This window comes from Eumetopias jubatus, unplaced genomic scaffold, assembly GCF_037043125.1.
Source record: "Eumetopias jubatus isolate StellerSeaLion01/CBP00866 unplaced genomic scaffold, mEumJub1_p1.0 scaffold_12, whole genome shotgun sequence".
Taxonomy (NCBI): Eukaryota; Metazoa; Chordata; class Mammalia; order Carnivora; family Otariidae; genus Eumetopias; species Eumetopias jubatus.
In genome coordinates, this window is record NW_028274818.1 from 70,260,795 (window position 1) to 70,274,476 (window position 13,682).

Below are 13,682 nucleotides of genomic sequence, written 5' to 3' on the forward strand. Positions count from 1 at the left end.
GAGAAGCAGACTCCCCACTGAGCAGTGAGCCCGATGCGGGGCTCAATTCCAGGACCCTGGGATCATGACCTGAGCCAAAGGCAGACGCCTAACTGACTGAGCCACCCAGGCGCCTGGTTTTGTTTGTTTTTTAAAGATTTATTTATTTATTTATTTATTTAAGAGACAGAGTGAGCACGGAAGCAGGGAAAGAGGTAGAGAGGATCTCAGACTCCCTGCTAAGCGCAGACCCCCAAGGCAGGATTTGATCTCACAACCCTGAGATCAAGAGCCGAGCTGAAATCAAGAGCTGGACACTCAGCTGACCAAGTCACCCAGGCGCCCCTGCTGGTTTGTTTTTAACACAAATCCAAGTGTGCGCTGCTTAGCTCAGCTTCAGCTGACCATACCCCGCACATTCCCAAGGAAGGACTGGCCTTCACCGGCTCCTGGGGGGGGGGGGGGGTGACCTCTGAGCCCCTGGAAAGTCCTGCCCGGGAAGTGTCTCCGTTTACCTGGTCATGGGCCACATGAGACAGTAACAACATGACTTATGGTGGCGGCTCTGGGCCATGCAGTGTCAGCTCAGCCACTGGAGGGCTGGAGACCAAGGTCAGCCATGTACACATGACCCCTGATAAAAACCCTAGACACTAAGGGCCAGGGGGGCTTCCCTGGTTGGTGACACATCACTGCTGGAAGAAGTGGGCGCTGTCCACATGACCCACTGGAGGACACAGCTGGGCATCGGTGCCTGTCTCCCAGGGATCCCGCCCCCCTCAGGACCCCGCCCTCGGCCGATTTCGGCCTGCATCCCGTAACAATCCTAACTGTGGACACCACAGCACTGCTGAGCTCTGTGCGTCCTTCTACCAAGTCACGGACCTGTGGGTGGTCCCCGGGGAGCCCAGACACAGGAGACCCACGCTCGCACAGGCTGGGAGGGGGGCTGTGGCTCCCGTGGCTGACAGGCTCCTACCTCGGGGTGGAACTGCTGCTCCGCGCGGGAATGGCAGTACTGACAGCTGTCCCCGCTGTCACACCTTGCAGGCTCGCCCCACTCGTCACCGTGCTTCACGCTGGGACACGGGGTGGACCTGGGGGGACGGGGCGGGGTCACCAAGAACACAGAGCAGGCGTCCTTCCTGCACGCCTGGGGCTGCCCGTCTGTCCAGCTGTCACGGGGCTCCCCTCGCAAGCAGGATGGCGCGCGCGGCCCTGGACGCACACCTCTTTCCTTACCAGGACACGCAAAAGCAGGCTGAGCACCACCTAAACCCAGACACGGACTCAGGAGGCCTGTTTTTATTTTCCACAAAACATAAAGTAAATCTGAGTCAGAGCCCCCCATGCTGACGTGTGGAGCATGTCGGGGAAGCAGCTGGGGAGACGGGAGGCCGGGCCCAGACTCGCACGCTGCACACTCCCTCAAATCTGAGATGTTTGATCCTACAGTGTGAAAACCCAACCCAAATCCTCTTTCTTCATGGACTTACTGGCAGTGTTATTCTCATTTCTTTGGATTTACGGAAAAAATTAACAGCAGGAGGAAATAAGATTTTACTATTATCTAGCACGTTTTCTAACCCTTCAATACACGGTAAATTTGTCTTATCTTCTCCACCTGACCTCCGGTGAATAACACCTGGAGGCTATGAATGTGCAGCTCCCTGCCCCTCAGCCCTGAAACGACACGGAGAGAGGACCCTGGCTGTCGCGGACCAGCTCGCCACAAGCGCGGGCGCTCTCGGGCACACAAGGCAGCATCGAATCCATGCAAGACGACGGCAGGGCTCAGGCTGGGACGGGCCCGGCGCCCGAGGGGCTCACCTGTACTGGAACCTCCTGGGGTTTCGCCGTCGGTCCCGGCTGTTGTGGTAGTGCGGACACGCGTAGCCCTGGCGACACAGACGCGGGGGCTTTGGGCACTGCTCCGTCTTGTAGCTGCCCAGCACGAAGTTAGTGTCTGAAAAACAGGGGTACATGTGGGAACGTGTACACATGCTCACATGGCCAGAGCGAGAAGCATCCCCAGTATCCGTAGATGGATAACACTGTGTCTGCCCCACGGCCACGCACACCTGCTACAAACCAGATGAACTCAAGAACCTGCTGATCGGGGACAGGCCAGACACAGGAGTCTAGTGACCGTGTGATTCCACCACAGGAAAGGTGTGCGCGGCAGATCCACAGACAGGAAGGACAAGGTGCGGCGGGGGAGAGGGTGGGGCTGACCGTGGGGGCCAGAGTCTCAAACTAGCTCCCAAGAGGGCTGCATGACCCCAAACATACTGAAAACCCCTGAAACGGACACTTTAATCCTGATGTAAACGATGGACGTTGGGTGGTAAGGGCATGCAGTCCTTGCCAGCTCGCAGGTGGGGACACATGGCCCACAGCGGCGGGAAAGGAGAGCACGTGGAGTCACAGGGTATGTGGGAACCCTCCGTACTTTCCCATCAGTGGAACCTAAAACTACCCCCAAAATAGGTCTATTTTTTAAATGATTAATTTCATGCTCTTTGAATTTTATCTCAAAGCAAAAACAAGCCAAAAAACCACTGGGGTCATTTAAAAGCAGAAACTAATGAGAGAATATTCCTAAAAATCATACCACTCTTGGGCTGGTTAATAACGGACAGTGCTGAGCTCCATGCTGAGGGACAGAGAGCAGCAGTGGGAGGGACAGCCCAGCCCAAGAGCCCAGAGCCACGCCACATGGCCCTTAAGAAACGTCTCCGAGTCCAGCCGCACCAAATTCAATTTCAAATACATCATCAAAAAACAAGAAAGGTAAACCACATAGGAGGGTGTGGAGAGAACAAAAGGGGTTTAAGGAACAAAAAGGCCGACTTTAAGAAGATAAAAATTATAGAATATTGATTCCCAAGTATTGACCGCTTGCCCGGTAGACACAAAATCCTGCCAAGTGCCATGAAACAGGCAGAAATGAGCTGTTCACAGCAACCAGGAGACACAGGCTCCTCGATGCCTTCAAAGCTGCAAAGTAAACATGAAGGCCAGGCATCCAGAAAGTCTCCTGCGAGCACGCAGTCCCAGCTCCTGGGGCGGTGAGGACGTGGTGTGCACACGCCCAGGCGTGCAAACATACACCAGAAGCACACACATCCCACACTCACGGCAGAAGGCAACCAAAACACAGCCTATGACCCCAAAGTCCTTCAGGAGGCGACGGACAAAGGAACGGTGGTCCGCCCCAGCAGTGGGCTATAAGTGAGGAGAAGACATGCGCTAGCAAGCCAGGACGATGTGGCTCTAGAGGAAAGAAGCCCGTCTGAAAATCTACATCCTGGATGATTCCAACTACATGACATTCTGGAAAAGGAAAAGTCATGGAACAGAACGATGGCGTAAAGGGCCAGGGGTCACCAGGGGCTGGGGCAGTGGCACCAGCCTGTAGGACCCTGTAGGGTAGGGCAGACACAAGACTGACTTGTCCAAGCCCACCCCCCACCCCAGGCCACCGGGAGCCCTGAGGGAAACTGTGCTCAGTACTTAGTGATAAAGTATCCATCTTGGTTCCTTGATTGTAACAAACGTATCAGGTCAGTGCAGGTGTTTATAACATGGAAAGGGGGGGGAACGTGGGAACTTGGTACTATCTGCAACTTTTCCGTAAATCTGGAGAGCCCCCAAAATAAAATCTACTAATGAAAAAGCCAAACCCCACCTCAGCCCAGCTCTGGGATAGGAAGCCCAGGAAGGAACTGTGCCCGCGACGCAATTTTCTCCCTGGTGGCAGCCAGTGGCTGACCTCACCAAGGAGACGCCGGGGTAAAGGTCAGAGCAGCCTTGGGGACCAGACGTGTGGGTTCAGATCCCACTTGGCGGCCGCTACCTGAGGGACTGGGGGTAATGTACGCAACTGGAGACTCAGTTTCCCCATCTGGTCTCTGAATGAAGGGGGTGACGTCCACTCTGTGGTCATTTTGCAGACAGAGACGAATGCCCCCTGCCCCCCTCCGTGGCGGCCTCGGGGTTACCTTGCCACCGGGGGTCCTCACCCAGGATCTTCTCAATCATGGCCTGGCTGGCCAAGACCCCGGGCTGCAGGTCAGGGATGCCATCCACACCACAGAGCTGGCCGTTCTGCAAGGCTTCCTGGGCCTGGAGCTCCCTACGATCAAACCACACAGTGGTCACCACTCTGCCGCGTGTCTGCCTCCGCCCTTCGGGAAGGGGAGACAATTGTTTGCTTCCGTCACTCTGTGCAGCCACCTAGAAGGTTACGCACGGGCAGCCCTCGGGCACAACCCTAAATCCAACACCGTCAGAGCTGAGTTGTGTGTTTAGCGAGGATCTGGCCACCTCCCTCGAGCTCAGCCCCGTGAGCTCCCACGACCACACGCGTCAGAAGGAAGGAAACCATCTCGTCAGGAATGAAGTCAAGGCCGGGAGAAAGCGCTGCTGTGCTTGGCAGCGCCCACGGCACCGGGAGGGGAGTGCAGACACCCCACGCACCTGATGTCGCACACGGGTGGCCGCAGGTCCAGCGGGCCGTGAGCAAAGGCGCAGTGCAGCCCGTTCTTCACGCAGTGGCCCCGGGCATCCGTCTCATGAATGCACGTGCCCGTCTTGTAGTAACGCAGGTGGTACTTGCGCTCAGTGTCCCCAGTCGTCCGGTGCAGGTACGGACACCTGGGAAGCAGAGGGGCCGACACGGGCCATCTGAGGCCTTGGGGCTGGAGGAACCCTCAGCATCGACCTGCCCCAGCCCACAAACAACTGCTCTCACCACAGGACTGCCACCCCTGGCAGAGCATCTGTCCCCAGGGCACTCAGATCCCCACAAATCTCTCAATACATGTGGTAGAAAATAAAATACCCGATTTCCCTGAAAATCACCCTGCATCATGTTGTAAGTATGGACGAATGAGGCTCCCCCCTGGATAAATCTGTGCCTTCACTGTTCCTGACAAGTGTTATCAGATGAGGGGCTGATGGTCACTCCCGTCCCACCCAGGGACTTCTGGGGACCCCTCGAGGGAAGGAGGGGCCTGGACCTGGCTAGAGGGGGACAGCAGTGGGACAAGAGAGAAGCAGATACAGGGGGATGGGCAGGGTCATGTGCAGGTGCCAAGCCACTCACTCCTAGGGGAGTCCACGCAGCTCCCCAGGCAGCGAAGGGCTCACGCTGCAGGGGGGTGGCCAGCACACGTGGAGACGGTCCCCGAGTCCACCTCAAGGTCGGTCAGTCCCTCTAGACAAGAGCCACAGACAGAGAAGAGCGAGGAAAAGGAGTCTGAGCCAGCCATGTCCCTGAGCCACCCAAGGAGTGAGGTGGGAGCCTGTCACTGCCCGTCCCCTCCAGCAACGGCCGGGGAGCACCACATGAGGCTTGGGTAAGGCCCAGTTCCACCTCACTGCCCTATGAGGTTCCCCACACAGAGCACAGATGAGACCCAGAGAGAACGACTCGGGGGCCACTCACACTCAACCCCTATCTCCTACGATAAGGACATGCAGGTTCGACCTTGGCAGAGAGCACCCCAGACCTTTTGGGGCACCTGGGGTGTGCACAGCACAAGGAGACAAACAGGACGCCATGCCCACAAGGCCGGGTCCTTCAGAACCAACCAAGCAACCACCAAAGAAGCCAGCGGGCGGGCCGGGCAGTTCTGCTCCCGAGGTGCACCCAGAAACGCCGGAAGCACGGGATTCACGACAGCCTCAGCCTCAAACAACCCCGATGCCTATCAACTGATGAGCGGGGAAGCAAAGGGGGGCCCATCCAGACAACAGGACGTTACTCAGCCTTAGAAAGGAAGAACATTCTGACACGTTTTACAACATGTACACCTCGAGGACATTCTGCTCAGTGACAGAAGCCGGACACGAAAGGATGAAGTCTCCAGGCAGTCCTAGGAAGTCAAAGAGCAACAGGGGATGGGAGCATGGGCAGAGCAGCTCGGGGACCCCCGGGGGCTGAGTGCAGAATGGGCACATCTCCCATGTGCACAGCTGGAAAGAATCTGGAAGCAGACAGTGGGGATGGGTGCACAACATGGTGAAAGTCGTCACTGCCGCTACCCTGCACAAGGAAACACAGTTAAAATGACACATTTCACGTCATATGTGTGTAACCGTAATTGTCGACAAAGCCCACTGGGACCAGAGAAGAGAGAGAGAGATTTGATCTATCCCTACAGGAAAGTGCACTCGTGCAGCGTTTTCACACCTCGACACCACCATGTCCCGGCACTGGTCTGTGACTCAGTTTTGGGCAGCCAGGTGGCCAAGGCTGTCACAGAGAGCTCAGCCACACTGGACAGCCTGGGGGAGAACACGGGGCCCCGCCCCTGCTTTTCACGTGACCGAACACCACTTGCAAAGGGCACCAACCACGCTCCCTGGAGGTGCCCGCCTGACCTCCCATCCCGATGTCTCGATGTCACATCTCAGCCCTCGCTCACTTCCTAGCGGCCCCTCGGGGGAGTGCTAAGCACCCTCTGGTTTCCTCTCTGGTGTTGTTGCCAAGGCAACCAGAGCCCAGCCCAGTCCCCCTGCCTGGCCCTGAGCACTGAGCATGGAGCACCAAGCACCGACCATGGAGCACCTACCACGGAGCACTGACCACAAGCAACGAGTACCGAACACAACCACTGAGCATGGAGCACCGAGCATGACCACCGAGCACAACCACTGAGCATCGAGCACCAAGCACAGAGCAGGCACTATGATTTCACTCAGGGCATGACCTCAAGACACTGGAGGGCTCTTAACAGAGAAAAACGGCTCCACCTTTGGAAGGTCTGAGAGGGGAAGGGAGGCCTCAGACAGAACACAGCGGGAAAGCCAGAACTCTCCCTGGGGCAAGAAAGAACCAGGGCTCAGCCCAACACTGCATGCAGATTCTTCCTCGTAGAAGCCCGACACACCCACGATGTACCCAGGTGTGACTAGGTTCTGCCGAGCACCAGATTCAGGTGAGCCCCTTGGTTCTCAAGCCATCCACCACGATTAGTGACCAAACAATGCAATTCAACCAGGGTTCCATCACGGGTGTGATGCAGCAGCACATGCAGGACACCCGCACAACCCCAACACGCTAGAACCCAGGAGCCAGGAAGGGGGGAGCAGGAGGAACAGACCGGGGGCTCAAGACTGCCCTTACCTCTCCAGGAGAGCCTAAAGTTGACCCCTCCCTCTGGCAGCCCTCACCACGATGGATCTGCAAAGGGGACAGAGGTGGCCCACCAAAGCCCAGCCCCACTGCGCGCCAGCACCGGCCAGGAGCACACTGGGGTGTGCGTCAGAAGCCCCGGAAGGGCTGGCCAGTCCCAGAGGTCTGATGCTGCCATCCAGGTGGGAGCCTCAGATCCCACCTGCAGGAGGACCCCAGGTGACGTCGATGCTGCTGGGCTTTAGGGAACGCTCAAGTGCAACCTGACTCCCTGCCCGCGCCTAAGGGGCTCAGACGTGGGGGGAGACCCGAACACAGCACACAAATAACTGAAGTGCAAAATGCACAAGCTGAGTAACCTGATGCGGCCATGGAACATGGGTGACAACAAACATGAACAAAGGGAGGACCCATGGGCCACAGACAAGTGGGGGCAGGGAGGTGGGGGTGGGCAGGTGGGGCTTCCGGGAAGAAGGTCAACTGTCATCGCACATGCGCCCCTCCTCTTGGATGCTAGGGGAGGGGGGCTGCCAGCTAACCCGTTGACCACGTCCATCCCCTCAACTCTGCACCCCCAGTCTCTGGACCTCGGAGCCAGGACAGTGACCCCTCGTTAGTCCCTAACAGGGATCATCAGTACCAGCAACAGGTGTCACTCCTCCCTCTGCACCGCAAAGCTGACTCCCCGTCTGGAAGACACAAGGTTCCGCCGGCCTGTGTGGGACCTCCCTGTGCCAGGGGCCTCCTGGTCGCCTCCTCCATCCCTGCACCTTCGCTCTTCGGGGCTCTCCCAGGCCAACCCAGTCACCTGATGTAATCCGCTCAAGCTGGCTAATGTGTCCCCTAAAAGCCTGTGTCTTCCAGACCGTAAGTAGCCCCCTGGCTACAGGCTATTTGGCTCTAATGTTCAGGACCTGCCCTTGGCTTTCACCCCACCCCAAGTGCCCAAGCAGAGTTCCCTGGTGAGACCAGCTTGGAGGAAGCTTACAGCTACCCCGCAGGGAGATGCACCGAAAGCTGAGGCCGGAGACACTCGGGTCTTGGCGGAAAGACCAGACAGAAGACAGGTGTGGTGCAGCAGACACTGAAGACAGCCGCTCTGGGCCAGCAAGCTCCCAGCAGCACACCGGGACGGTCAGGGGAAAGCCCATGGAATCACACACCAACAGCCCACCTGGCCGAGGGCCTGTGTCCCCAACAGACTCCAAAGGCAGTGAGGAGGAGGAGGAGGATGTGGGGGAAAGAGCCTGGCCTGCCAGGGGAGCCCTGAAGATATAAGGCCACAGGAACGGGTCGGGCCCATCTCTTCTTCAGCAAGAAAATCTGTAACTGGGGGTCGGGAGGGCCACTCGCCAGAGCAGGAGGCGGATCAGCGGAGGAGACTGGTTACTTTGTACTCGACATAGTTGGGGGCTGCTTGATTGTTTTCCCAATGAAAATGTTCTCCAGGAAAGGCCCTGCAGACCCCTGGAAGCCCGCCTCTGCGAACGCACCTGATCATCCCCAGGAGCGCGTACGTGCTCTCGGGCAGTGGGAGGGGCCCACCACACGCGGGTTCCAGGTGCGAACACTCACACCAGCCCCGCGGGTCGGCGACCTGGCGAGTGCGGGGCGGCGGGGGTGGAGCAGGGCCCGCGGGGGGTCTGGGGCTGTCCACACCCAATGCCTCTCTCAGACCAGCTTTCGGGATGGGGCCGGATCACGAAAACCCTCCGGACAGGAGTCGCTTTCCTTGAAGCCCAGCCTGAGAAGTACCTGAGATGGATCCTCACAAGTGGGAACACCGACTTGGTGGAGTTGGACCAGACCCTAGGCTCGGAAGCGGCTTCCTGCACCGCCTGCCCTCTCCGTGGACTTCCAAACGCGCACCCCGCGCAGCTGACCCCGCCGCGCTGCTGGAGGACGTGACCCGCACGGCCAATCGCGGCCGGCTCCGGGGAAGGGGCGTGTCCGCCAGAGCGGACCGCCCCCAGAGAGCAAGGACCGCGGGCCGCCAGAGCAGACTGACCTCCCCCCGCCAAAGGGGGGGCCCGCCCGCCGAGAAAAGGGGGTCATAGCAGGGGTGCCCCTGGGGAGGGAGAGATGACAGCGGGAGGTCTACCCAGAGGTGACACAGGGAGCACCACGGGGCCAAGGGGGGCCCGGAGGGAAGGGGTGATGGTGAGAGGGAAAGGGTGACCACCCGCCAAGTAAAAGGGGTGTCGGTGGGGGAGGGGGGCCACAGGAGGAGGGGTGACAGCGAGGGGAGAAGGTGACCGCCAGCCTAGGAAGGGCCGTGACAGCAGGGGTGCCATCCCTCCGGGGTTCTCTGGTCCTGTCCTGCCCCACAGCTCAGCCACAAGGCGCCCCCAGCCAGGGCCAAGAACAGTGCTGGATGCTTGTGTCACCCGACAAGCCCTGAAGGGTTTTTGCTCTCTTGTAGTGTTCATGCTTTTATAAATAACAGGTTGGTAGTACATATGCCCCAACCAGAACTCTCAAGAACCCAAGAACTGAAATAAAAGGGAGGTTCTGTCCTTGCTCTGAAAGGGACTATCTACTTAAAAATTCCATGACAGGGGCGCCTGGGTGGCTCAGTCGTTAATAAGTGTCTGCCTTCGGCTCAGGTCATGATCTCAGGGTCCTGGGATGGAGACCCACATCGGGCTCCTGGCTCCACGGGAAGCCTGCTTCTCCCTCTCCCACTCCCCGTTTGTGTTCCCTCACTGTGTCTCTCTCTGTCAGAAAATAAAAAATCTAAAAAAAAAAAAATTCCATGACGATGCAGCATAAACCAGACTATGTAGTCCCATGGGACAAACTCTGGGCCGTTCCACTTGTGGGGGATGAGAAAGCCCCTCTCCCATGGAGTGCAGCAGGACTAAGGAGAGATCCCTAGGGGAGACATCTCCCCACCAAACACTTCCTAAAGGGCTGAAGCTTAAGACAAGGGACAAATCTTTACTCAGACATGTGACTTTCTCACTGTATGCAGGGTCACAGGATGTACCCACAACAGGAAAGGGCCAACAGGCAGCTCACTCCCACTCATCCTGGTTCTCAATGATGACCTCTGTCATTTAGATTACACATTAATATTCCTGTAATCAATAATTGTGTGCTATTTAATTACTACTGAGCCCGACTGAAATGACCACGTGCAGGTAGGTGTCCACTGCCGATGCTTCATCCTGCAAGAACTGGTTGCCATCCTAACACCCAGCAGAGGGACTGAGTCAATACCAGGACATGCAGACTCCAGAACCCCAAAGAGCTGTGCAAACAGGCTTTGTCCACATGCATTAAGAGCATCAGTCGGGGCACCTGGGTGGCTCAGTCGTTAAGCGTCTGCCTTCGGCTCAGGTCATGATCCCAGGGTCCTGGGATCGAGCCCTGCATCAGGCTCCCTGCTCCGCGGGAAGCCTGCTTCTCCCTCTCCCACTCCCCCTGCTTGTGTTCCTGCTCTTGCTATCTCTCTCTCTCTGTCAAATAAATAAGTAAAATCTAAAAAAAAAAAAAAAAAAGAGCATTAGTGAATACTGCCAGTTGGTCCTTTGTACTGACTGGGCTCTAGGACGGAGTCAAACATGCTGGGTGACTGGATCCCTGCACCAGGGTCAAGCAGCAGTGCTCCCCCCACCCCGGGGTAACTCAGGAGCCAAGGCCCAGGGGGGTGACTGACGTGGCCAAAGAAAATGGGGGACCTGATGCCAGGCCTCAGCTAACAAACACATCCCTCCTGAAGACCCGCTTACAGAAAACATCAGCTCAAGAAGCAATTAAATAGGGGCACCTGGGTGGCTCAGTTGTTAGGCATCTGCCTTCAGCTCAGGTCATGGTCCCAGGGTCCTGGGATCGAGCCCCTCACAGGGCTCCCTGCTCAGTGTGGAGCCTGCTTCTCCCTCTCCCTCTGCTCCTCCCCCAATCTTAAAAAAAAGAAAAAAAACTACAGGAGCATAACTCCATCTTAAAGGAGGAGGAGCTGGGCACATTTCTTCAGCAGGCTTCAAGCTGCCTTAACAACAACCCTATTTAACTATCTGATGTTCAACTACACTTTCAGTAAGTGTGTAAGTGTATGAAGTTTATGATAACGCATGGATGAAAAGTTTACTCCCTGGCCTGAGCATCTTTAGGAAATGAAAGACAGCAGACATCACTCCACTCTCCGTGCAACAGAGTGAATGTGGTCTTCCAAAGGGAGCATTCCTGGAGACCTAGCTCCTTTCAAAGGATCAGGGGATGGAGCCTGAAGGACCTCCCTCAAATCAGCACTGGATCTGAACAGAAGAGGAGCAAGCAGCAGTTTTTGGAGGCCCTGGAGCTCAGGGAGGCTACCCCACTTCCAGGCAGAGATGGATCAGCCCTCCTCCTGCCTCAAAGGGTCCAGGAGAAAAGTGCAAAACCTCCGGCTACGAACTTCTGCCCACTCTGTGAACACACACTCTGTGCTTGCCTGTTTCCCAGTCTACATATTGCTAAATAAATACATCTGTTCATAACACCATGAAGAAACTTGTAAGAAAAAATACAACCAAAACAAAACCTTAGTTTCTTAAACTTTAAGAGTGCTACAGAAAAAGCAGTCTACAAATAAGATAACTTCCCTATCAATTTTTTAAAGAGAAGTTAGATAAGCCACAAGAAAGGAAACGTTCCAGATACGATTTACACAGTGTGAGCAAGCATTCTAGCACACTCTCTGACCCACAACTACAGAGTGGCCCTACACTTAACAGGTGCACCTTATGAGGGTTGGTTCTAATGCAGAGAAGGCAGGGAACTGGGTCCAAAGTGGGCAGGCCAGCGGGTTTGCACCATGCACGGGGCGTCCCTGAGACAACAGCCCTCAAGGCGGAGAAAAGCCTGCCCCCGACCGGCGGCCGCGGGAAGGCTTCCGAGGGAAGACGGGACCCGCCTGGCCCCAACACACACTCACTCGTCGCCGTCGGGGCACACGCCGCTGGCCTCGTCGTACTTGGAGCAGTACACGTCCGGGCTGTAGTTGAAGGTGCCGTCCCGCCTGCGGAGCGGTCTGCGCCGACGCTGATTTAGGAAATGCCAATGGAAACAGGTAAATGGCCTGTGCTGGGCGCACTTGTGCTGCACAAACAGGGCGCACTGCTCTGTCCTAAACTCCTTTAGATACCTAAAAAGACAAACAGCGTTGCGGGTCGCTTCCGCCGCCACCGCCGCCGGCGGGCGGCCTCGGGGACTCGTGGGCGGGGACCGGACCCCGCAAGCCAAGGTGCCCCAAACTCAGAGGCAGCCCCCACTCTGAAGGGCAGATGACCCCAAACGGCCGCCCCCCATCCCCAGAGCGTCCCTCGGATCCCAGGCACAGTCCCCGACCCCAAGCGCAGGCAACCATCTCCGATCCGAGGTGCGACGCCCCCCCCCGCACTCTGAGTCCAGACGGCAGCCGCACCCCACCCCCAGCCCGGGCACGATTCCGGACCTCGTCCGCAGCACCCCCCATCCCGGCCACTGACGTGACCTCCAAGTTCAGGCGCGATACAGCGACCCCAGGCGCGTACTGACCTAGGGCAGAGGCAGCCCGAGTCCAGATGGCTGCCCTCCCTCCGAGCCCAGGCGCGTTGGTCCATCCCCGACCCGAGGTGCGACGCCCGACCCCAAGCGGGACCACCCACTCCAAGTGCAGACGGCCGTCCCCCCACCACCCCCAGCCCGGATGCGATTCCCCGGGCCCGGTCCGCAGCATCCCCCATCTCGGCCACTGATGCGACCCCCAACTTCAGGAGCGACACAGCGACCCCAGGCACGCCCCGACCCCCAAGCTCTGGCGCCATCCCTGATCCCAGGCGGAGGCACCCCGGGTGCAGATGGCCGCCCGCCCTCCGACCCCAGGCGCATTCTCCGCAAAACCCCGACCCCCCACTGGAGGCGCGTGGACCCCCGCCTCCTGCCGCGCTCCTCAGCCCCCGCCCCCAGGTGCCGCCCCAGACCCTGGGTGCCGCCTTTCGACCTCAAGCGGCGGCCGACGGCGTCGGACGGCGGTCAACCCGCCCGGAGCCCGGGCGCGGGGCGGGGGGCGGCGCGGGGCCCCAGGCCGCACCGGCGGCGGCACCCAGGCCCAGGGGCGCGGGGCGCGAGCCGGGGGGCGCACGAGGCCGCCCCCCGCCCCGCTCCCGTCCCCACCGCGACCGGCCCGGCCACTGACCTGTAGTGGGTCGGCTTCTCCGTCTGCGGGGGGGACCCGCTCAGCGCCGCCGCCGCCGCTTTCGAAACCGACGGCATTTTCAGTCAAAACAATGCAGCGCGCATGCGCCAGGCGGGCCCGCCCCCGCCCCTCCGGATCTCCCCCCGCGCCGAGCCCCCCGCGCCCCCGCCCGCCAGCCCCACCCCCGCCCCGCCCCGCCCCGCCCCCACCGGCGCGCGGCGGACCCCAGACCCGCCTGGCGATCGAGTCCAGCGTCCGGCTTGGCAGGAACACGCCCCGAGGGTGCCGCCCCCGCCAACACGGGCTCCCCTCGTCCCCGTTCATCCCAGCCGGCGCTCAGGCGGACTCCGGCCCACCCCTCAGCGCCCTGCGCGACCCGGAGCAGGTCCCCCGCGTGGA

General features: G+C 58.8%; 1 protein-coding gene across 4 annotated transcripts in view; it reads right to left on the reverse strand.

The window, feature by feature from the left end:
• The window catches only part of UNKL (unk like zinc finger), a 41,985-nt gene extending 28,615 nt beyond the window's left edge, over window positions 1-13,370 (reverse strand). For 3 of the 4 annotated variants that reach the window (XR_003610593.2, XM_028111688.2, XM_028111686.2), the window contains exons 1-6: window positions 13,284-13,370; window positions 12,042-12,251; window positions 4,462-4,638; window positions 3,984-4,117; window positions 1,810-1,945; window positions 959-1,076 (exon numbers count right to left, since the gene is read on the reverse strand). Coding sequence is in view for 3 of the 4 variants with exons in the window: in XM_028111688.2 (XP_027967489.1) it covers window positions 959-1,076; window positions 1,810-1,945; window positions 3,984-4,117; window positions 4,462-4,638; window positions 12,042-12,251; window positions 13,284-13,360 (852 nt within the window). In the remaining variant the exon portion in view is untranslated. The remainder of the gene's footprint in view (window positions 1-958; window positions 1,077-1,809; window positions 1,946-3,983; window positions 4,118-4,461; window positions 4,639-12,041; window positions 12,252-13,283) is intronic. The other variant, XM_028111687.2, reaches the window with a different exon arrangement.
• Between the last annotated feature and the right edge of the window lie 312 nt (window positions 13,371-13,682).